Raw genomic sequence first — 26,611 nt, forward strand, 5'->3', positions numbered from 1 at the left:
TTCAGAAAAGAAGGACACTTTCATATTAATATATATGTCAGAGGTGTGATTCATTTAAAAGTGAACGATTGAAATACTTATCTGATTTGAAATAATTACAGTGATCTGACTAGTACTGGGGAGGGAAATGTGTCCAAAGAGTTTTGATTTACAATTATTTTGCTTCCCTATGGTTAGCATAAACTGTCCCGATAAATGGAAATTACATAGAGAAAATAAAAGATGTTGATTGATTTAAAAAATGGAAAAAAAAGACATTCAACACCATTTTACTGGCATTCAACAGATCAGATTTCCTCTTGCAATTTGGTGGAGTAACAACAATGTAATCTGAGAACAGTCCCTTGTTTACAAAACTTTCTAGCCGATTTCACACAAATTAACTATTGCAATACTGGCAGGAGCAGATCAAGGTTTAGTACTGAAAATTACTTTATTTCTGTGCATTGTTCACGACTCCAGAAAAAAATTGAGATTAACTAATCAGGTGTGTATTTTGGTTAATTTTTCCTTAATTTTCCTTTGTTTATTTAAACTTTCTAATCAATTCAAAACGAGCAGCAGAGTTCAAGCATAATAACTGAAGAAAGCTAACAGCGCATATTTATATTTTCTTAATTATATCATCAGCAGTTAAGACTACTGAAGCATCACATACATTTCTGTGACCTCTGCTTTTTAGTTGGCTGAAGTAAGGGTAGTGAGACAAGCTGCCACAGACTGTCATATATAGTGAAGGGGTCATTCTGCAGTACCCTCGTGAGCCATTACAGTATTTAAAAGCTTCTGAAATACAATGCTGGACTCACAGCAAAGAGACAGATCCCAACCAGTTTGGTATTCAGGTTAAGGAGATAGTTATTGAAATGTTTTAGTGTTTTCCAGTCTAAGATTAGATCTCTAAAATAAAGTCACTGTATTCATTTTAGAAAATAATGTTGTTACAACCTCTTGAAATCCAGGTTAGTCAATCAAAAAAAAAAATAGAACGAGTTAATTATTTAGTCATTGCTTCACAAGAACAAATGCTGGTCTTCCTGTTCACTAATGTCTACTTAGCTACCTCCTACCACATCTAATCCTTCTTAGAAAGTGGAAATGTGTCATCGTTTAATGACGAAGAGGAGATAGGGATACTGTTGTAGTGTATAAAACTACACGTCATATCCATTACCAGTCTAGCTTTAACAATCCAGATGCCTGCAGCTGTACCACCCAGAGCTGTGATCCCATCAAATCTCAAGCTAAGTAGAGTTAGGTTAACTGTAGGTGCTGCAGGAAATGACAATGATTCCTTCTGAGTCAGTACTAAACCAACACCCCAGCACGGTGCTTCTGGGCATGGTGTTATCTTTCAGATGGAATGTAAAACTGAGTTACTAACCATGTGAGGCAACTGAAGAGCTCATAGCCCCTTTTTGTAAGAGTACGGGTAATTAAATGTGCACTTTCAAAAACTTGAGAAATTTAAATGACCATAACTCTGTAACAACTGAACCTATTTTCTTCAAATTTGGGTCGATTTTGTAGGGTTCATTGATCTCTAGAAACAAACCATTTTAAAGAAAAATAAGGGCTTGTTTACACAGAGACTTACTTCATGGCCAGCCATGGTGTGAATATACTGTGCACACAGTTGTCCTGTGGATCCTGCGGAAGGTAGACTTAGCATGCAGCAGGCTAGTGCTCTGTAGATTTACACTCCCAGTTGCTGTCATCATATTCAGTAGTTTTAAAGAAGTTATCAATATTTGAAGTCAGTAAACTCTAGGATTACTTTAATTTGCTCTATAACAGTGTTTATTACTAGAAGCATATCTTTTTATACCAAAAAAGTTATTGAAATGGAAATATCCAGACCTATGAAATGTTTGTTAACGTAAATATTATTAAAATTTTATAATTATAAACCAATCACTAGTTAATAAAATACAATTAGGCTGTTCTGAGATTAGATTGAATCTAATTAATGTATGTAACTGCAAAGTATTATTTAAGTTTCTTATAGACATTAACTAAATAAATCTCAAAACAGTTTTAAGAAGTTGGTAAGTAGTACTGACAGCCCCTTCTTTCTTTATACATATGGGTTAAGGGAAGCAGAGAAGTTTTCAATGATTTGTGAAGGCCTGTGGAGTCTGTCAGAGCCAAGGTGAGAACTCAAGAATTCATTCTCATTCCTGTACTGAAAGCACTAGCTCATAACTCTCTCATATTACAAATATATTTTGAAAGATTGAGAGAGAAAGAAGATCAAACACATCTTAAGTACAGCTATTGTTACTCAAAGTCACAGCAAGGGGCTTCAATCTTATTTCACACACAAATCAGATCAACTGGAAGTAAAAATACATTATACATTTTAAACAACTACTTCCAAGCTTTGGGAGCTGCTAACCCCCTGTGTGTATCATCAGCTATGTGCATTTTATATTCTATATTAAAAAACAGAACAGAACACTTTTTTTTTTTTTTTTTTTTAAAGTTCCTAGGAAAAGAAAATGAAAGGATAGAAAATATAGAGTAAACTGGAAAGTTAATGAATTCATAAGCAGTTCTTTGCAGCTATGAAGTATTCCTCCCACCCTAAATTGTGAAAGAGCCTAATACATGAAGATTCAAGGATATAGGTTTTAGAACAAGGTGGACAAAAGCTTTTTGGCTTGAGGGCCACATCTGGGTATAGAAATTGTATGGCAGGCCATTAATGTTCCGGAAGCGGCTCCAGTCAGGGCACTGCTGGGCCCAAGTGGTTGGGGGGGGGGGGGGGGGGAAGTGGGGGAAGGGGTGAGGCTGGGAGGGGGAGCAGCTCCTGCTGCTGCACCGCACAGCTTGTTTCTTTCCATGGACCACCTGAATGGAGCTCATGGACACGGGGTGAGCTGGAGAGCTGAGCTGATGAAAAGCTCAGAAGGGCAATATGTGGCCCTCAGGCCGTAGTTTGCCCACCCCTATTTTAGGAGCTCTTTAATGTTAATACACCAGCATTTATTCCAAGCACCATGATCATGCTATAGATTTTACCTGAAATTTTAAGTGATGGTTAGACTTCGTTGTTATTGTTAGAAACTGGGCCATGTTAGTTTCAGGCTGCAGCCATACTGCCTTATACAGGGGTATCTTCAGATTGCAGAAATTTTGCAAAATTGAATCAGGACAATTTTGTTTTGAGACCTCCCAGGAATATCTATATACTGTAGAAAGGGCTGTTGGCAAATCAGTAAATAGCACTCTTCTTTCTCAGCAATGCCGACTCAACATGCGAGGGGTACAATGCTAAGGGATAGCACTATACTTTTTTAGTATTTATATTGACCCTGTAGAGCAATCTGGTCCAGGCCTCCTTGCTCTAGCCACTGTACAAACTTATAGTAAATGACACCCCTGCAGCCAAGAGCTTTCAATCTAAAACATAAAAGCATACTAAGTGGATGAGTCATGTTGGGTGGGGTGTGGGTGAGATACTATAACAAAAAAACCCCAAAAAAATGGATGTCTGCAATTCTTAGCTAACGAGGAGAAGTAATCTCAATTCACCACTTACCTAGCCATTGATCAGATTGAAGTTTTCTATATGCATCATGGCAGAAGTGAGTTTTCAGAAATGACTTGAAAAAAGATAAGGTAGTGGGCTTTACAGATTTTGACTGCGAGTTTGCCATTGTGTCTTTACCTATGTTTGGAAAGTAGTTAATACTGTGGGCATTACTCAGAGTATAGTGGATGGGGCACAGGACTGGGGCTCGAGCTCAATTCCCCACTCAACCACAGATTTCCTGTGTGACCCATGGAATGTCATCTGATCTATCTTGTGCCTCAGTACACCATCTTTAAAAATGGGACTGGTACTTCCCTACTTCACATGGGTGTTGTAAAGATAAAAGGTGGAAATACATAATGATTGATAAATATGAGGTGCTGTGATACTGGGCTGATGAAGATTTAAAAAATAAACAAAAAACCAAAAACAAAGGTCCTGACCACTTTTCGTCATTTCAAATGCCTATGGCATCTTTCATAAACGGAGATGTCAAACCTAGTATCTAGGCCAAATTCCCTGCTGACACTGATGTCTGTGGCTTTAAACAAATTCCTTCACCTCTCATGTCAGCTTTTATCTGTAAAATGAGGATAGTCCTTATTTTATATTATAAAGTGGGAATAATTAATTATAAATGTTCTTAAATTTCCCACAGCGTGGCGCACATCTTAAAAGAACATGTGAATTGCCTCTCCTTTCATTTATGATCACATAACATCCTTTTCACAACTACACCAGTGGCTTACACAGAGAAGTAACATTACAAAAGTGTAAGTGCATTAAAGACAGCTCAAATGCATAAAGCGTTTGTCTTTTTTGAAGAACCTAATCATACACTCTACTTTCACTTTTCATGTCATCTATCCTTCCCATCTGCTCTGATCCTTTCTTTCCTCCAATCCCCTTTTTTGTAATGAAGAGTCTGGATATATGTAATACAAATATATATACAAGGAGAAGAGCCAGATCTCTGTAGACAACCAGTAAGTCCTCTGTTGGCCCCAGCTTGGGAACTGCTTGTGGATTTGTAAGTACTCATAGGCTGTTGCAAGGATTAATTAATGTTGGTAAAATGTTTGAGGCATCACATAACTGCAATTTAGTAGTATACCAAAGTGATTACCAAGGTAAATAGTATATATCTGTACCACAGCCAGGACAATGAGGTTCTGGTCTGGGACTGGGGTTCCTAGGTACTACCGCAATACAAATAATAAATAGTAAGAAACTATAACACTAAAATAGGACCCTATGTTGTTCAAAAACTGACAGCCATTCTAATATTCTATGAAAATGTTCATCCCATCTTGAACAAGATATACAGCCATACCTCATTAACCATTCATCACAAAACAGAACCGTTAAGAAATAACATGTGTCAACAGAAAGCTAAAGCAAATGCTGGAAAAATATTTTAAGCTTTCTTTAAAACCTGCAGAAGATTAAATTAACATTCCAAACTAATTAAGAAGGCCAAATTAATAAATACCTAGTTATGCTAGTACAATGTTGAATTATTCTGAATTATTCATGCAGAAGGTCAGATTACATGATGATAATAGCCCCTTTTTGCTTGATAATTTATTAGTATAAGTAAGGAAACATGCAATGATTATGGGGTATTGACCCATAAATGATGGTGCATTGCTTATGCCCAATCTAAACACTTACAAAGTAATTTGCATATTTTGTTTATAATTTAATATATTACATATATTTCCTAAAAATTATGAACAGTATTACAGTTTAACAACTAATGTTTTATATATCAAGGTTTGAGGTGGAAGAATCTGAGGGGGGGGAAGTGGGGAAATATTTTCCTTCACAAATCAATCCCTATGATTTGAAATTTCGTTTAATAATAGTTTTATACTTGGTGTGAGAGCATAGAAGATGTCAGAGACAACAGGGCAGGAAGTTAAAAATAGAAGGAAGTATATTCTATAAAAGAATCTGGGCTTCTTGTTAGTTCCATGTCACAGATGGGGAGCAGATGCCTCCAGATAACAGTTCACCTATCAGAAAGTGGTAGGCACATTAGGGTAGAAGCAAAATTGCCTAGCCTAAGGTCAAGAGAAAAAATGAGCATGATGCTTATTTACAAAACTTGTCTCCCATTTTCTACATGTCCAATTTTTCAGGGAGGGGAGGGGAGAGGAGTGAAAAAAGGAGAGGAACACTGGTGAGACACAATATCTGATCATTACCTTTTGTGCATGTGTGTTTGCATATTTAGGCACGAGTCTTCCAAATTCCAACCAAACCAGACACAGCTATCCAACCTATTTGACTACCTTTGCTTCTCCTACTGAAAATGCATGTGTTCAAGCAGCAGTTATTCATGGAAAATCCCTTGAAATAAACACACATCAGAACATGCTAAGTACGTTTAGCACCACTAAAAAAACCACGTTTGTTAAATGGATAAATTAACTACATTTTGTTATTCAGCAGTGAAACAGTTAGTGTTAGTACAGTAGAGATACTAATTTATTAAGATTTAGGGCAACCAGCTGTCCCATAATTGGATCCTTTGTCCTGCAACAACTCCACAATGTCCCACAAATTACGGAGTCGGGGGTGAGGCTGCCTGGCTGGGCTGTTCTGGGCTCAGATTCGGGGGGGAGAGGGCTGCGCGCTGGGTTGCTCCACTCCACCTTGGGCTCGGGGGGATGTTGGGAGGTGCTCAGGGCTGGCTGGTGGGCAGACACAGAAGGGGCAGGGTCAGGTGGGAAGGGGCGGGCACCAGCCATGAGACAGGGTAGGGGGCTAGCCTCTCCTAAGTGCACATGCTGCCCATGGTCAGGCCTCATGGTAAATATTGGAGCTGGCTGGGGAAAGATCAGGTGGGCCTACTGGCATGACGCTATACATGTGCATTGCATATACATATACAGTAGCTTATTACGGTCAATTTTGTAGACTTAACGTTAAACAAAGTGGATGGATCCTCCAAGAACAATAAAGATAGGGAAAGAGCATACCACTGGATTAAGTCTGTGACTGCATTAGGAGATTCTCAGAAAGCAGAATGCACCATCTGCCACAGAAGTTTTACTATTATACATGGAGGGGAGGCAGATGTAAAGCGGCATTGCACAGGTGAGTCCCACATAAAAAAATGCGTTACAAAGAGAGATAAACAAATCAACATCCAGTTTCTTCGTAAGGCCAAAGGACAGCAATATGGACAAAGTAACTGCCGCAAAAGTGACTAATGCCTACCTCATAGTACGCCATGGACATTCCTATAGATCGGCCGATTGTGGAATGAATTATACTGTACTGTATTTCCAAATTCTGACATTGCAAGGAAAATGTCATGTGATTGTACAAAAAGTGCTGCAATTGTTACAGACGTGCTTGCTCCAGCCTCTGTTGAAAAATGCTTAGATGATTTAAATACCAAAATGACGGAGACAGTGAGTGACTCAAAAGTTGATATGAGACCGTTCTTTTCTGTTGCTTCAGATGCCTCAAACTATCACAATACAAAACTATTTCCCCTTGCACTCCGATTCTGGACACCGGAACTTGGTGTACAGAATAAACTGCTAGACTTCTATGATGATCACGAAGAGACAGCTGAAGCCATATTCACTCAGATTACTGCAAGGCTGTATGAATGTGGCCTGAGTTTAGACAGGGTCTTTGCTGACACAACCAATAATGCTAGTGTAAATTATGGGAAACATATCTCTGTTTTCCAGTAGCTCAGAGACCAGAATAGTAGCATCATAAAAGTGAACTGTGTGGCACACAATATACCGCTGTGCAGCTAAAAGCTTAGACTGGATATCGAGCGCATAGTAACGAAAATTTACAGCCACTTACCATCCACCAAAAGTATCCACCAACTGAAAAGCATATTTCATTTTGTGACAGAGTACAAGACACTGTACAAAAATGTACCGACAAGGTGGCTCAGTTTGTTTTCTTTGGTTAAGAGATTACACGATTGCTGGCCAGCTGTCAGGAGTTACTTTTTGTCACTTGGAGAAGATGAATGCCCAAGATCATCGTGGAAATACTTTGAAAACGACAAGGAGGGTGAGTGAATACCATGTGACCTTGAAATCTACCTGCCATTCCTACATGATATTGTTCCACAAATGTGTTCCCTTCGTTGAGGGAAATGAGGTGACAGCCTGTGAACTATATGAACTAATGTCCAACCTCAGACTGAAAATCCAGCAAAGAAAAACTGATTCCTTTTTTGGATTTGAGACAAACTCTCCCCTGAAGAAATTCCCTGCTTCACAGGATGCCTTGATCAAAGACTACTTTTTAGTGTTGTACCAGTATGCTTACACGTACCTAACAAAATGGTTTGATTTCTCTGACATCACTTGAAGCAATTGGCGTGCCTAGCACTGAAGAAAGAGTTCAGCTTTTCTGAAGTCTCTGAAGCAGTGTGGACTTCATCAAGAATGAGATTCAAGTCAAAGTGAACTATGAGTAAGACTGCCCAGAGTTTTACTGGCATGTCCTGCAAAAGAAGGTTCTACCGGAAGCTGCTCAAGCTGAGAGGAAATACAAAAAAAGTTAAAAGTTTACATTAGGAGACTGAAATAAGTAAAACTCAATGTGAATGTGCTGTATGATGAGTTTTGTGTTGTTTTAATTAAGTGTAGTTAGAATTTATTGAATACTAAAACGGTTTGTCACCAAAAATCTGTTGTTTAGTTGTTGCTATTGAAAAGGGATTACACCTAGCTAGTTAACTATAGTCAGCGAATTAATTAATGAAATGTTCAGAAGTAAACACATCCAGGGGAGAAAACCTTTGAGAAGGTTCAGCACCACTACTAGCTAGCTACTTGTTGTGTGTTTGTGTTTACCTTGCTAGCAAGCTAGCTACATCAATAGCTAGCAGCTAGCTACTGAATGCAGAATTTAGTTAAATGCGGTCCTGAAATTGGACTCATGTCAGTTGGTCACCCTATTAAGATTTCTAAATTAGCAGCACCGTCAAGATGCATGAGGACTGTTCACACAGTCATTTCAGTTTTGTTACAAATAGAACAGTGGTTCTCAAACTTTTTGTACTGGCGACCCCTTTCACGCAGCAAGCCTCTGAGTGCAACTCCCCCCACCCCCTGATGAATTAATAACACTTTTTAAAATATTTAATACTATTTTAAATACTAAATTATAACCCCATTGTTTTAAATGAATTTACCTTCTCTCACCGCTTTTAAATCAAGACAAACACATTTTTATCGAAATATTGTTATAAACTGAAAAGTTAGTTTTTTTAAATAGTTACTGTTTAATATGGAAGTGGGGGGAACAGCACAAAAACTTTGTCAATATCACTTTTCACAGCAAACTTAGCATCCCATTGCCATCCTTACTTCTGAGCTACTGCTGGTGGTGGCACTGCTTTCAGAGCTGGGTGGCCGGAAAGCAGCAGCTGCTGACTGGGTGCCCGGCTCTAAAGGCAGCATCACTGTCAGCAGCAGCACAGAACTGTAGAAGTAAGGGTGGCAATGCCATACCAGGCCACCCTTACTTCTGCATAACATTTGTCCTTTGAGCTAGGCATGAGGGGCTATGGAGAGGCTATGGCAGATTCTGGGGTGACTATAATCCCTGCAAGCCACCCCCGCCCAATGCCACTCCTGCTTCTGTGTCTGACTGTTAAATTATAAATTAAATTTTTAGCTGATCTCAGTGTTCTAATTGGTCTGCAGTTTAATGCAGCTCTTCAGCTGCTGAACAATCAAGCCCTCTAATGTTGTCTCAGTCCCACCTTTTTAGTCTCAAAACAACAAATCTGTGTGCAAAATACAAACCCCAGAGTCCAACTTCCTTAAGTGGTGATAATACAAATATTTATTTTGTTTAGGAAGATCGTTGCATATACATTTACAATACTTTTTAAAGTAAATATACTACATTGTGATGGAAAGGTGTGTGTAATTTTCTAAACTGCTAGATTTAAATTATATATTTTATAGCAGTTGCTCTCTATTTTGTGCATGTATTCGCGACCCCCACGTAATAACCTTGGGATCCCCTAAGGGGTCCCAACCCCCAGTTTGAGAACCCCTGAGAACAAATAAGCCCTGCACTGGCTTACATTGTGAAGGCTATCCTGGCAACCAGTTCTGGTAAACACCGAAAAATGGTATCAATGGTAAAACCCAAATCAATAAAAATGCTGATCAGGCACAATAGTATTAGTGATAATAATGATAAAGAGATTTCATTTTGTTCTCAGATAAAAATGAGGTTAAGAGAAGTATGATGATTAAATTACTTCTGTTTTATCAGGGATTTTATTATTATTATTATTACCACCATTTAATAACATATTCTAATACATCAACAACAGCTACAAAAAATCAATACTATTTTAGTGTAAAAACCTATTGGGAAATCTTCAGTCCTTTACCACTTAGAAGAAAATTGAAAAACCTATCAAAAGTTTATATTGCTGTATTTCTTTAAAAACTGGACAAGTCTCATGGTCACAGTCAATCATTTAAGGCAAAAATTCTGGGCTCACACCATCATCTTCGACCAAAATGAAGGGGAATTGCTCATGCCTAGTGGCAAAACTTGGTTTTAAGAATTCTGGACTCATTGTTAAGGCACTGCTTTTGTTTTTTAATGGCTCAGTGGCATACATCTGGTGCAAAGTTGAAAACCGTTAAACCCTAATTTTCTAATCACATTTATTTTTTACAGGGGGAAAAAATAAAGAGAGAGATCTGATTAGCTCCATACCCACATCTAAATGAAGTTAACAGTGCAGCATTAACTGACACCATTGATTGTAGATGATCTAATAACCAAGCAAGTCTGTAGCTGCTCATTTCACTCTGATCTCAAACAATCACTGGTGCATGTGATCTTGGACATTTTTGTTGAAAATAATTACAAACTGATTTGTTAAAAAACAGAATATGTCAGAACACATAAGATAACAGAATTCTTCAGTACTCTGCTTCTGCTAACATAAACAAAACCTACAAATCAATATTTTTTTCTAGTTCATTTCTATGGAGCAGTAGCTATCCAGAAAAACTCAGCACACTTATTCAGGACAAGAAATCATGATGACTGTTCACCAAAAATTAAAAGCAAATCACCAAGATTGTTGGATTTCACCCTGATGTCCCATACTTTTTAAAAATTACTTAAAAGTAGTTTGAACAACCACATCTGCTCCCAAATTGCTATTATAATTTTTATAGTTTTAATTAGAGCTGGTAAAAAAAAAAAAAACCAACCTTTTGTTTTTAAACAGAAAAAGAATATTTTTCACCAAAAAAAGCAAAAAACAAAAAACAAACAAACAAAACAAATCTTGCATTTCTGACGAGCTCTAGTTTTAATATAACAAATTCCTGTTTTTTAAAAAAAATCCCGCGTCTCCTTTGCTTGCTTTGTGAAAGATCCATATGCACAGCAGGGGAAAAACTAAGCTTCTAAACCTGCAACCTGTTCCACGTGGGCAAACCCTTTGTGCCTATTTGGAGCCAACTGACTTTACTGGGGCTTTGCACATTTACTTGTGCCAAGTAAATTACAGGATTGTGGCCCAGATTATTAGATGGCAATGTGATTATACACAAAGTGCTGCCAAACCCACTCAATAACCAAAATGGGAGAAAATACAGAGAAAAATACATTCCCTCTAACATTTTAGCTACAGAAATCATGAGTAACAAACCAAAGTGATTATTAATTTGTGTTCCTTTAAGATGGTCTCCAAACAAAATTAAGATTCACACAGAACTTATTGCAGTTAAAAGAAATCTTTAAAGTAACTCTACTCTTCCCCTATTTTTTTCAAGAATGACCAATTTGCATAGCATTTTACCATGTAACAGTTGTTCCAATCTGAGGTTAGCCAAGCACATATGAGAGAACTCTACAAATCCTTGGCCCAAATATTATAAAATATCCAAATATGTTTTTAAAGGAACAAATGTACTTTTTCCAGCACTGGACAAGACAACTGCTGCATTTTGGGATAGAATATAAAACACATTTTCTCTCTTCCTCCCCTAGCATTCTAGAAGACATAAGATGTTCCCAAAAAAGTATTGGAAGTAACAGGTGTGACGCTAGGCCCAAAAAAGCCAGGCAACTTTGTAAATTACATTGCCCAACTCTGACCTTTTAAGATATATTATAGGAAAATACAATGGTAGTGAGGGTCAATCCTTCTAAGGAGACTAAAGCTTTGATATGTAAGTGTATTGTTGGTAGTTATTTGATGTTATTTACATATATCTTGTTAGAGGTTAGCAATGTAGATAGACAGGAAAGCAGTTTATCATTGTTCTATTGATTAAGAGTTCAAAAGGAACATTGAACATTTGAATATAACAATACTATTGTTTGTATTTCTCTTTGAAGTTTAAGCAGTAAATACCTGTGAATGGTTGTAAGTGGCCAATTACCTTGTGCTAATGTAACTAGTTACCGGTGTGCTCAGGACATAGGAGATGGTACTTCAGAGTCCCAAGTAATCATCTATTAATTGTTCAAGGAGATACCTGCTGTCAAGAAAATATCGGTCAGCCTGCATGGATCTATAAAAGACTCCAGTGGACTGATCCTTTTTATTTCAGATCTGTCCAAGCTTGTCAGGGAAAGTTTAGATCGCAAGATTGAGATCCCACCACCAGCCTGGAATCACCCTGCTAATTCTCATGGGAGAATTTGAACAAACTCTGTACATGCACTATTTAGTCTTCATTCCTCTGAATCCATTCATCTACAATGGAAGCTGTGAATCAAAGGACTGAGACCTACCCAGGTACTGGATGTACACCAGAGGGACTATAAAAGCCTGCAAACTCCACAATTCTAGTAGAAACCTGATACATATGAACTTTCCAATCATTTGTATGTTAATGACTGCTTTAATCATTTAATATTTCTCTTATAGTTTGTTTCTTTCCTTTTATAATAAACCTTTAATTTTAGTTACTAAAGGATTGGCTGGCAGTGTGGTATTTTGGGTAAGATCCAAACTCATATTGATCTGGTAATGCGGCTGACTGGAGAACCTTTTTGGTAAAGAGCATAGAGCTTTAAATAACTTATCTCTTTACTGGACCTAGTGGCTGACTGGGAGCCAGAGACTGAAATGCAGTAAAGGGAGCTGTGTATATTTTTATTTTGGCTTCTTGATAACCAGTGTGGGGAATCAGAAGCATTGTTTGTGGCTGTTTGGGGAGTCTGACTTCAGTGTCACCCACCAGTGCTGAGAGAATCTGCTCTCCTTTTCCAGCCTGCCCTGACCTTGTCATTTTCAGGTGGTCTAACCCTAAGCATGAACAGGTCACAACAGGAATTTGGGAATTTTGTAAAGGAGAGAATCAGCAGGAAAATCCCAATATGGATCAGACCTGCCCTAGAAACTATATTTTCTCCACAGGGTTTTAGGTATTTCATTATTCATATCCATTAACGGCTAGCTGGGTGTGTCTTTGTCGGAGCTTGTGTTGTATGAATTATTTTCTTTTGATTATTTAACTGGGTCCAAACAACTCATCTCCTATTCAGCTTCTCAGTGGATACACGTCTGAGTTACTCAACTATTGTTATGTACACATTCAGGACAATGCACGGAGTTCAATAATGATGAACATGACTCATCCCCTTCCCCTTGCCATACACAAACAAATTTACATTTATCACAATTCCTTGAAAATAAACTGTAAAAAAAACCCAAACAGATTCAGTCAAAAATTCAGATAGGCAGATATGCTTTTTATTCATACAAACAAAAGCAAGAAATTAATTATTTGTTTTACAGTCAACCTATTTCCTTGAGCTCATGGAAATAAATGCTGTTTAAGTTCCGGCGTATACTCAGATATCAAATGAGGGGCGCTATATAAATTCTGATTAAAATGAATAAATACTTCAATATGCAGCACTTAAGCATCCTACTTTTCATAACTTTCTTGATTTTATTCATGGATCTATACTAGGCCTACCTTGAAATCTGCCTAATGTTAACACAAAAACAATAATATTTTTAATTGCTAAAATAAATGCTTATAAATTAAAGAAAATATTTTATAAATCAGTTTATGTAGCCCTGATTTCTCTATAGCCTAATGGCCTCTGAAGATTATATAAAATTTTTACTAGCTCCATTAAATAAGAACATATTTAGGTCATGTAATAATAAGCCATTTTCCTTCCAATAGGTACTTCCTTATTTTTCCTCATTTTAAACATATTATGAGAAAAAGAAAATCCATTAGTGGGTAACCTTTTAAGGAATTTTCTATTAACTGGCTTTGAAATCAAATGCACGAGCCAAATGAGAGAGATCAGCAAAAGGCTGATGATAAAACATCTACATAATTACTACCTATACAACAGAGCAAGAAATAGGCGGGATAAAGAATATGCACCAGTTTCAATTTTCTAATCACTCAACTGAGCAAGCCAGTACATCATGGGAACAACAGATTCTACTTAAAAATAAAATAATTATAAAATAAATAAGTAAAATAAAATAATTATAATCTTTTGGAAACAATAGACCATGATGGTTTTCCTTAATTCCTAAACGATTGTTTAGAGAAGCCTACTGTTAAACTGAAGGGGGAAAAAGCTGATATATTACATTGGCATCCCCCCAATATTTCTGCACTTATCTGTCAGTAGCAGGGATACCTGTAATGTGTAGTTTTGAAGCGTCTCTACTGGGCAAATCAATCTGGGAATTACTTTGGCTTTACAGTACTTCAGAGATACGTTTATATTTAGTGGGAATAGTGCCCAAAGAGTTTCAACTTGCTATCATTCCATTTGTACTGGCTCACTGCTTGAGAAATGTAAATAGAACCAAAAAATTGAACTACCCTGATATTTAAGACTGTACTGAAAGAGAAATATTCTACTACAGCAGGTTTAAATAATACTAATGTATATGAATGCTAACTCAAGTCTAAATACCAATAAGAATAAAGAATAAATATGTATAACTAGAACAACAGGTTGGAACATGCATACCATGTGATAAGATTATTCTGTCTCCTTCACAAAACACAAAGTGTTGTGCCTGGATAAATTCCTTATAATGCTATATTGATGAAATCTGAAGCTGTGCTTCAAAACAAAATCTAACTGATTGTATAAAATACTACAAAAAGGCCTGTATATGGAGTAAACACAAAGCACAGGAGCCTGGACTCAGTTTAATACCTTAGTAGTTAAAACATTTATTTTATTTTAATACTTTAAATATCACAACCAATGCTCTCAATGTAAGATTTTATTGGGGAAAAATATCCATATGATCTTGCTTACAACAACATCCAAGAATTTACACTATGATTGGGTAGCCAAATTCATTGCTTTAACTGAATAGGGAAAAATACCAAGGCATGACTAAGCCTAGCCAATAGCTTTAACTTATTATACCCTATTTGCATCCCTCCACTGGCTCCCTCTTCTCTGCTGTATTAAGCATAAACTGCTGATCTTCATTTTCAAGGCTCCTAACCTCACCCTACTATCTCTTTCACTACCAAGATGTTGACACCCACCTCCAAGCAGCCCACAACACCAGTGCACTTGTTAAATTTTCAAACAAGCATCTGTATGTTTTTTCTGATGCCATTCCTCCCACTTGGGAGAAGCTGCCATCCCTCCCACTTGGGAGAAGCTTCCATGTTACCCTCCTTCAAATCCCTCTTTAAAACTTGCCTTTACCATGATGTCTACAAAAAAGCTTGATAAAGGATAAGTTGATGCCTAGACCACTGCCTATCATGCTGACTCCTGGAACTCCCCATCTGTTGTCTCTTGTCTTATACTTAGATTTTAAGCTCTCTGGGGCAAAGACCATCACCACAGCACCTAGCACCATAGGGTCCCGGGCTATGACTGGGGCCCCTGCATCCTACAGTAAGAAATTGCTTTCTTAAGAAAGGAATACAAATAAAGGAGAAAGGAGAGAAAGAAGAAGTTGACTAATTTCACCTCATAAAAGCAGCATGACACCTTTTTGTTTAATATACTCAGTCAAAGCTGGTTAATCTAAATCAATATGCAATATCTTCTGTTATTCTGAATAATTTATTTCAAATGAACAACTAAGTAGAATGGTTCTAAGTCTAGTAATTAGCAAAATAATTTCTATATAAAAACTGTCATATTAACTAAATCAAAGTGCTATAAACCATATTGACAATACTTAACAGATTCATCTAGCTTCTTTGGAGAGAAGGAAGCTGTGGCTAAAGTACATGACTGAGTCAGGCGATCTAGGTTTACATTCCCATCTCTGCCAAAGACTTACCTCGGGCAAGTCTATGAACCAGTCTCTGTGCACATAAAATGCACAGATAAGACTCATCTAGCCACCAAAACTGTTCATAAAAATGTTATTCCTGCAATGGAAGTTGCAACAGAAAAACAAATTATTAATAGTTTTGTGTTTGCTCTTTCTTCAGATCACGTTTATGGGGAAGAGAATGTCCAATGCAGTTCTTAGCTGCTATGTAGGACATTGGAGTTCAAGATGTAGCTTCTTTGCCAAACATTGGGTGATAAAATTCTAGCTTCCTGGGATGCTGTCCAAGCAGCTTTACCAAATCTCCACCCACCCTGCTCCTGCGTTTTCCCTCCCAGCTGATTCACAGAAAGATCTATGGGCTAAATCCTGAGATCTTGACTCAGTTCTCACTCAGATAATGGGAGTTTGCCTCAGTAAGTGCTAAGTAAAAACTTCCAATTTGGCCACATGAATCTTAGCACACCTGGCTGCAGGAAAGAAACAATAATAGTTCATCATGGAGGAATTGGATGTTGCCAACATTTAGATTGTCTGGGAACCTGAAATAAACTACTTGTTTGAGCAAAAAAAGGTTAGCCAAAATAAATCAGCCAGAATAAAGAAAACGACCCTTCTGTTTGATTGTGAATACTGTATAAGTAAGAAATTCCCCCTTAACACACAACATTTTACTGTGAATGGAAGGAAACACATTTAGCCAGCTATATTAGCACACTGTTCTTAAGCATACACAGCAATGGGACCATTAGTTTAACGGATTATCATTTAAAAAAACATATTTCATGTCAGTGTGCTTGTGTAAGCTTAAATAGCATGCACAGGTCTATTTCTCACTCTCTTCATTGTAACATAATTATCTTCTCTCTATGCCTGTCCAGTAGCTATTAGTGTAATAAACACTTAGAGGGTCTCTCTGCATGTGTAAGGTTCAACATGAATATCTAAAAGGCTTAAGACTAAAGGGAAAACTCTTCTAATTACTATGAATACACACACAGTAAACAGTAATTCTTTAGCTGCTTTTTAATTGACACAGCATTATGTAATACAACTAAAATAACTAAAATTGGGGCAATGGCAGATCCAACTACTACATATGCAATTATAGGGTATTTTTGGCTGTTTATGATGTTGTTAATCTCATCTCTAATTATACCCACTTTTCTTATGTTACCCACAGGATCATTTTAAAGATTCTTCTTCCACTAAAGAATAAGCTCTTAGAGTAATTAGTAAATTAATTACATTGAGAGGTAAAGAGAAATAATGCAGCAAAACTTATAAGAAAAGTTTAGTCTAATATTTTAATGTAGATAGCCTCCGTCAAGATCAAGTAGTTCAAGACCTGATTATTATCCATTTTAAATCTATAATTTGGAAAGAAATTTACTCTAGATTTTAAATGTTTATTTCAGGATTTTTTTTCCACTTAAGCATCCACTCTTTCAGCCCCAAAAGATCTCTCTCACACAAATGAGTAAAGGAAAAATGATTATATTCAATCTTCTAAAATAGAATTCTAAACTATGAAGTAAAATTTTTAAAAGAAGTCCTATCAAAGGGGTTCTTACTAACAGGAAGTGGAAGCTCTCTAAAACCTGACCACCTCAGCTCTTTATTCTATTCTGTGAATATGGTATATGATAATTAAACATCATGGTAAGGTACATTTGAGCCCACCCAAACTGACAACTCAGGAGTTCAAAAGGTATGTTCATTATCCATCAGGGAACATACTATTTCTAATTCCCGTAAAATCTCAGGCCTGGGTGATAGCTAGTAGCGCACTTTTCTGAAATGCATAGCTGCAAATAAAAAACACATTAATTTAAAAAAATAACTAGTATCTCCTGAAATCAGAGAGAATTGTTAGACTAGATAATTGATCACTTTATGGCATGTTGTATCCCATAGTAGTAAAGTTTCTTCAATATTACCCTGCTCCGTTTATACAGAAAAACATAATACGTATTTAATATAAATCATTGTTCATCCAAAATAGGCTGATAGATTATTAGGTGATTATTTCTAACCCTGTGTTTTAGAATAAAAGAATCCTGACACAACAGAAGAGTTTGCAACAAACTGTTCCACTGTTATGCCAGACAGAAGAAGAATGGAACTGGCTTTAAAAGGTTATATAACCTTATAAATGAATGTGAGACAGCAAAAGAGAAATGTGTACTTTAATTCAGTCCTCTCTACTTCTGTCTAAACAACAAACATCTTAAGTGCACTGAATAACAGCAATATTTCCATTTAAATAAAGAACCAAATATTTTGGCAAAACAAAATTAAGTGTGGCAATCAATGCACTCCAGTCACTCTATGAAGATCTAGAATGGAAGCAATTTCAGGCAGGGACCACCTCTTTGTTCATTCTGTAAAGGGCCAAGCTTCTAATTCTGTAAAAGTGATGCTACTGTGTGATCCATGTTTAGTGACTCTCAGTGGCTTGTATACATCAAATCTGTTCCATTTACAAGTAAATAGAGGGTTATGTAACTGCCAGCCCTGAAAACCCACCATGAGATGTGAAAGGCATACTGGGCTATTTCTTGCTCATGCTTCATTATCAGCAATAAAGCTGCTACAACTGGAATTCAGTTAACAGGTCTGTTGATGATGCATGAGTCAGAATGAAATCTAGCTTCTTCTACCTTAGGTGTCACGGTTCTTCAGGGATACCAGGAGTAAAAAACAGTAAAACCTTATTTAAGTCACTAAAGTCAGCAGAAAGACAGAAGATCATTTGGATAAGAAATTTTTACTTTCACTTTGAGTAACTATGCTTAATATTGCAATCCCCCACATCCCTGAAGAGGAGATGAACTATCCCTGGCTCTCTGTTTCTCTGAGGCTCAGGGAAGGGAAAGAAATTCCTAGGCTTAGTGACTTTATAGGGAAAAATAATTCCTTAATGAGTGTTATTGAAGAATCCTTATGAACTCTGAGAACTAGGAGAAGAGGAACATGTCCTGTGCCCTCTTTTAACCTCCAACCAGACAGAAGGATGGCAAAGAGAATGAACCCTTCCACCCTCCCACACACCCCCAAACTATGTTGATAGCATTGAGTGGAGGTGACAGAAGAAACAAGAGAACCAACCTCAAGATAGCCCCAACCAAATGCCAAAATTGATACCCCCAAATCTTAAAGGGGCCCCACATCCAAATGTGGATGAATGCCAATTTGAGACAACCTTGAATGTCCCTTAAGTTTCCATGAAGAATCAATATTTGCCTGTACTTCAGTTAGAAGGTGTTTCATTGACAGTTCTAACACCTAAATAATTCAATTCAGCTTCGCTTGCCATGGGTAAAACTGTGTCAAACTCACTGTTATTGGTTTCCACCCTTTCAATTAACCACAGCCAGCAGGTTCAGTTCACATGGGCTGGAAGCCCTTCAAGTTTACTTATATTCTTGGCTTTCTCCAAAACATCCATCAATCACTGTAAAACTGGAAAAGTTCATCATTCACTCCCTCCACCAAGAACCAAATTTTCCCTGGGCAGGTCCAAAGCCCAAATTTTACCCACAGCTGTCTTCTAGGAGAGGGGATGCCCTGTTCCTTCACTCTGTTGCCCTCCACTCTCTTCAGATATTATCTGACTGGCCTGCTCCTTTGATCATGATTCTATGAATGAGAGGCCAGGTACAATAGGGCCTCTGCCCCCAGATCCAACCATTAACTTCTGTGTATCAAATTCCCTTTCTGCAGCAGAAATGGGTGATGTTCCTCCCTCCCAGCTATTGCCACTTTTCTGGTCCTTGCCTCACTTTGGACTATATATCACCTATGCCAGGAAGATACTGGATATACTTGAGCAGATCTCCCTTTCCAGACATATAAACACTGAATGGAAACAGAAGACCAACTGATCAGTTCTTGGAGGTGCCACAAAATGGATACAATTAGTTGGAATGGAAGAGGGGGAAGGCCTTATATCTTGCTTTGGGTTTTTAAATAAAAGTTTCACATGGTTCTACACTTACGCACTATATAAATACATAGAGCAGACGGTTGTATCTCCAGACAACATATTATACATCCAACAACATTGCAGTACACAAAACATTTTATTATTCAGTTAGCATTTAAAATGTGGGGATATATTTAAAGTATTGCTTTAGAAATTCTTTCAAAATATATATACAAATCCAGAATTGTGTAGTTTTAGTAACAAAACAAAGAGTACAGAAAGAAGTTAGAATTAAGGGCTGGCTCGCAGATGTATTTTAACTGTGCTCTCATTTTTGACAGCAAGTCTATCAGGTTCTTTCTTGACCTGCTACACCGCAGTACACTTCATGCTTCATAAAAAGTATTTTTAGGTCTGCATGAAAGTACAAGACCTACTTGAATGAGTTCTGAGGCCTTTTTTTTTTTTTTTTTTAAATAAAAAAAGAGGCATATCCAGAAAGTGCAAATATGTTACCTGTGCATTCAGTTGATCATATTTATTAATTAAAACAATTTTAAAGCAGGAACAATTAAAGGAAAAAGGAATAATTGTGCACTGAAAAGGAAATAGGCCACATGATTTAATAGATCTTTCCTATCTCAAATTTATTTGTGATACAATTTTTTTCATTTAATTTTTAATTTTTAAATTTATTTTTGATACAATGTCTTAATACAGACATTTTTCTTTTGTAAAATATATCAGTGTATGAATACTTAAAGTTTATGAACTTCCAGATATGCTAAGCCTCTATCCTGCTTTCTTTGTGTTACTCTTACAGATAACAAGCCAGAGAGGGAGCAGTATTTAAAGAAGATTTCACACACACACACACACACACACACACACACACACACACACACACACACACACACACACACACACACACACACACACACACACACACACACACACACACACACACACGTAAATAAAATATTTAAAATTATTTCATGGATTAAAAACACTAACCACATTTAAAACAATGGCAATGATGTGACTCAAACTGACAAGACTGGAGTTTAACAGAGATTGATATAAACCTTGATAAACAACTCTTACTCAGTGAAAGAGACACACCAGACATTATAGCAGAAGTACCATTCTTATACATCCCAAAGTCTCAGCATAGCTTCAGATTGCCTGTTTTTTGTTGATATATGGCACAATCTTTAACTTTATTTAAAATTTTCTTTTAGTCAATATTTATTCTTCTGTCAAAAATGAAAAGGCCGTTACAGCATAAAATGTCGGCTAACCAGTTTTTAAAAATGGCATAATTACACAAACCTTTCTCTTTAATAGTACAGTATGAAATACGCTATCTTGGACTATCTGTATAGAATACATGTGCTTCAGATAAAGGTCAAATATTTGATAGATGAAAGTCTAAAAAGAGAGAAATTGAAGAAACTAAGTATGTTGGGGAGGGAAAAGTAATAAATGGTATTCAATAAAAAAACAAAAACAACACAGACTCAAAAGTACAGAACCTTTCATCCTCTTTACTTTAAAGTAAGTAAATCCCAGTAGCTGGAAGTATCAAATCACCTACGGTTTTGTAAAAGCATACAACAATGAAACCAGGAAATACTGGTGAGTATTTTAAATTAGAGAGATGTATCTATTCTCTAAGTAAGTTCAACAACTATGTTTGGTAAACGCAGTATTTACCTCCTTTACAGCCTAGAGAGACAAGTGGAGACAAAACCTCCAGAACAAGCTTATATGTAATCACAGAACTTGGAAAGTATTTTTACCTTTGTGTTCGACGGAGTCTGTTTCCACTCCTCAAATGAGGCAAGGTATAGTTTGAGAGGACAGTCCAAAAATTTGGATCAGACATATCCATTCCTTTCTTTTCAGTTCACTAAAAGTTCAAAGCCATGCTACAAAAACAGGAAAAAAAAATCCCCAATTATCTGATCACTCTCTGCAAAAATTTGTAAACATTAACTTGGATCCCAAGAGAAACTTTTTAGTATAGCTGAGAAGCTATGTCCTCTTGAGTTATCTAATTAGTATACAACTGCTTCCCCAAAGATTCAGTAAACTTCTTTTCTTTTTGGTCTAACCTCTCTAACATGGGCACTGCCAGGCTATAAACTATAATGACAATAGTTTAGCCCCGTATTCTGCTGTAAAATGCTCTTTCTGTTTGTGTGATTCAGCCCAAGGTACTTTGTCATCTGTTTGGCAGATACCATTCAGACCTACCCAGAGGGGGAGTAGGACATCTTATACTTTCAAACACTTCCCTTTATTTATATTGTTTTTAAAAGCATTTGCCTGGTTTACAAACACTATTACCAATAATATATTTACTTTCTATTTTCCTTTTATAATAAAAATATTTAAAAAAAAGAAAAAGAAAAATGTCATTCATTCCCTCCCACCCCCAAAAGTAATTTTTGAAATAAGCTAATCTTTCAGACTCTTTTCCAAGACTTAAACCTGTCACCTTTGATCTCATCTTGCTTCCTACCAAGGGGCTGAGAATGAAGTTGAGAGCTCCTGAACTACAGAAGATGAAAGGACTGTGCATTCTTTAATCTTTCCACCCCAGTTAAACACTTGATACAGCACTTTAGGCATGTGATATAAAGCAACATGCAGCAATGCGCACAATCTGTCCCCCCCACCACCGCCCCACTTCCCTTGTGTACCATACTGAAGTTTACAGCGTAGAAACAACTGCCTCAAATATTTATTGTATTTACAAGATAAGAATGTTTCAGGAAGAGATACAGAAGTGTGCAACTCATGAGTACCTTATGTAGTGAGCTACTACACAATGCTCATGATCAAGATCCATAATTTGGCTTTGCTAACTGACACATTGTTTGTTCTAATGGAAAGTTACACAAAAATACAAGCCAAATACATTCCACCTTAAATCACAGTAAAGGATGCTTATAGGTTCAAGCCTATCCCAACAAACCTGATATTACAGGTACCTAATTATTATTTTCAGCATGGCTGCCTGCAACTACATACATCAGATTATTAACATGAAAAGCTGTGGCATTTGTCATGGGGGTGGATGTAAAGCATGTTAGTGGGAAAGGGTGCTGACTCCAATCCTATACTATCCACCATCTCCTCTTTTGGCATGAAAAACAGATATATTGTGGTACAGGTTGGGACAGGAGGAGGAGGAGGATTTAATGATCAGTTCCCTCTCCATGTTTTGACATGGTTCACAGTCTCTGGTGTATTTTTCACCCTGTACCCTGCAGACATTACATCCAGCTTTACTCCTACCTTTCCTGGCCCTGTACTCTGCCCTCCATTTGAGATTTTCCAGTTTCCTGATTTTTGTGCATTATCCGCTCCTTGCCCTTCCCTTTTCTTTTCAGCCTAGATTTGGCATGTATGTGCTGGTTTTCCTCTTCTCTTCTCTACTTCCCATTCCCAAATTCTTTAATTCTGACACCACCATCTTCCACTCCAAAGCCTTGTCTACATTAGCATTTTTCTTCACATTTTCCACTGCTGTACTGGCAAACATACAAATGTATATAGTTTGCCAGCATCCACTAGTATTTATACAACAGTGTTGTTTAGATCTGATCAGTATTGCCAATCCCAAGTTTTCAAAAATCATAAGTCAGGCCTAAAACAAAAGAAAAAACTACACTGGCTTAAAAATCACAAGTTTTAAAAAAATAATACAATTGGGGTTATTTTCGGTCATACATGGGTCACATGTTCATGCTTTTCTCTGCAACTCTTAGGGCTAGAAATTTACTTTTTTTAATTACTATTTTAATGAAATCTGAGGTTCCCATGTAATCACAAGAATTCAAAAGCTGTAGCTTTAAGAAAACACACTAAATATTGTGAAAGCTAACAACACCGCCTGCTCTGAGAGGAGTTAAGTGATAGTGATTAAAAGCCAGGGGTCTGTCCCAGTGCTCCCATTATTGCTACCACTAGTGGCAGTGCAATGGTGGGGATTTCAAAGAAAAACAAACAGACTAAATTTTATCATTGAAGTGAGAGTTCTTCTGGCCTAGCTTATCACACAGATGAGGTAGAGGTATCCACAATCATTCACACCATTTGTGGCAGGTATATTAACAGACAGGCTTGGGTACCAGCTAGAAATGTAAGGAAGTATCTCAGATTTAGCTTTCATTTAAAAAAAAAAAGTTTCTAGCACTATTCATTGGAAAGAAAGCCTTAAAAACACAAACTAACAAAAGCCAATTTGTAAACAGCTTTGTAGAGTGGCACTCCAGTTCTGCAGGGCACACACACTTTGTATTAAATAAAGCTTTTACACTGAATTTGCCACCACTGATTCAGATGCACCAGTGCACACACCCTTAGTGTCACTAGTGCAGTGCAATTTGCAATGCTGCAGCTTTCCAGTTTCAAACATTGATGGCTGAAATTCTAATGTAGACAAGGCCTGAGTCAATCAGATGCAGGATGTACCATAAAAATAATCTAGCTAACCCACCCCAATCCTGTATATCCTGTAACAGGTATCGGTTACATTGGGAGGGGGAGGAGGGAAGAATCATAGAAGATTAGGGTTGGAAGGGGCCTCAGGAGGTCATCTATTCTAGTCCAACACCCTGCTCCAAGCAGGACCAACCCCAAATAACCATCCCAGCCAGGGTATTGTCAAGCTGCACCTTAAAAACCTCTGGGGATGGAGATTCCACCACCTCTCTAGGTAACCAATTCCAGTGTTTCACCACCCTCCTACTGAAAAAGTTTTTCCTAATATCCAACCTAGACCTCCCCCACTGCAACTTGAGACCATTGCTCCTAGTTCTGTCATCTACTACCACTGAGAACAGTCTAGTTCCATCTTCCCTGGAACCCCTTTCAGGTAGTTAAAGGCTACTATCAAATCCACCCTCATTCTTCTCTTCTGCAGACTAAACAAGCCCACTTCCCTCAGCCTCTCCTTATAAATCATGTGCTCCAGCCCCCTAATCATTTCCATTGCACTCCACTGGACTCTTTCCAATTTGTCCACATCCTTGTTGTAGTGGGGGGCCCCAAACTGGACACACTACTCCAGATGGGGCCTCACCAGTGCTGAATAGAGGGGAATAATCACTTCCCTTGATCTGTTGGCAATGCTTCTACTAATGCAACTCAATATGCCGTTAGCCTTTTTTGGCAATAAGGGCACACTGTTGACCCATATCCAGCTTCTTGTCCACTGGAACCCCCAGATCCTTTTCTGCAGAACTGCTGGCTAGCCAGTTGGTCTCCAGTCAGTAGCAGTGCATGGGATTCTTCCGTCCTAAGTGCAGGACTCTGCACTTGTCCTTGTTGAACCTCATCAGATTTCTTTTGGCCCAATTCTCTAATTTGTCTAGGTCACTCTGTATCTTTTCCCTGCCCTCCAATGTATCTAACATTCCCCCCAGCTTAGATCATTAATGAAGATGTTGAACAAAACAGGTCCAGCACCGATCCCTGGGGCACTCCACTTGTTATCGGCTGTCAACTAGACACTGAGCTGTTGATCATTACCCGTTGAGCCCGATGATCTAGCCAGTTTTCTATCCATCTTATAGTCTATTCATCCAACCCATGCTTCTTTAACTTGCTGATAAGAATACTGTGGGAGACCGTATCAAAAGCTTTGCTAAAGTCAAGGTATATCACGTCCACCGATTTCCCCACATCCACAGAGTCAGTCATCTCATCGTAGAAGGCAGTAAGGTTGGTCAGACATGACCTTGCCCTTGGTGAATCCATGCTGACTGTTCCTGATCCCTTCCTCTCTTCGAAGTGCCTCAAAATGGATTAGGGCTTACAAATAGACATGTAAATGAAGGGATGGACCAGAGAAAAGTGCAACAGAGTCCAAAGTCAGCTATGTGAATTTTTATGCTAGTATAAGGTTCAATAATGGAAAGCTCAAGTCTTCTATCCTAGGAACAAATACAGTGTGTGTAAGGGTGGTGAAGTACAAGTACAACACCCTATCATTATATATCTTAATTGTGATCTGGTGAAACCATGCTTGAAGTCCACCTATAACCCAGAAGTGTACCATTTCAGGGGCCCATAGTGCAGTTGATGCTGACAGTGACATTTATTCTTGCTACATTTCAGTAAGTCCACTTTAAGCAGCTTTTAAAAAAAACAATTTACTACAAAGTATCCACAATCATTCACACCATTTTTTGCTGTACATGAGTATTGTGACACCCACAGTACAGCTTCTGGCACAGTTATCTGGAGCAGGCACCTGAGATAGTAATAAATGCGTATTTACCAATATATTATTATATATATTCCCTCATAAAAGATCTTGTCAGCTTTGAATTAAGTTTGAAAGAATCTATATACTTTGGGGAAAATATCCTGTTAGAGAACATTAACATTTTCTCAAAAATACACAAGTGATTGAAAGCCTGAAAATTTCAGGCCAAGTTTCCGTATCACAAAAACACCCAAAACATTTGAAAACATGAAAATACACAGCTAACTCAACCAATCTTGGCTCTTCCTGTGTAAAGCCACACTGAAGACAACCAGAAACTAAAACTACCTCGTAATTTATTAAGTGCTTTACTGAGAAACTAATTATAAAAAGATGACATATTCCAATTAAGCACAAAACTTGAAATAAGACAGTACAAAATAAAATAAACAAAAAAATTATTCTAATTTTTTTCCATATATGTACATGAGGAAGCTATAAATGTCACCCTCAAACGATGAAAGATTCTAGTGCAGTAATCCACCATTCCTTTGAAGAAAATTATATGATCAAAAATAAACGTACAAAGACAAGCTTCAGCTGAGAAATATTCCCTTAAAAAAATCCCTTTTTGTT

General features: G+C 37.4%; 1 protein-coding gene across 4 annotated transcripts in view; it reads right to left on the bottom strand.

Moving 5' to 3' along the window:
* The window catches only part of MAST4 (microtubule associated serine/threonine kinase family member 4), a 414,690-nt gene that overhangs the window by 120,714 nt on the left and 267,365 nt on the right, over positions 1-26,611 (bottom strand). Inside the window, exon 1 of one of the 4 annotated variants that reach the window (XM_067569129.1) lies at positions 21,555-21,646. The exons of the other annotated variants lie outside the window; for them this stretch is intronic. Coding sequence (XP_067425230.1) covers positions 21,555-21,646 — 92 coding nt within the window. Of the gene's footprint in view, positions 1-21,554; positions 21,647-26,611 lie in introns of those variants that run through there. 4 annotated transcript variants of the gene reach the window in all.

Source organism: Emydura macquarii, unplaced genomic scaffold, assembly GCF_026122565.2.
Source record: "Emydura macquarii macquarii isolate MOO-44397 ecotype Brisbane River unplaced genomic scaffold, CSIRO-AGI_Emac_v2 contig_2897, whole genome shotgun sequence".
Lineage (NCBI taxonomy): Eukaryota > Metazoa > Chordata > Testudines > Chelidae > Emydura > Emydura macquarii.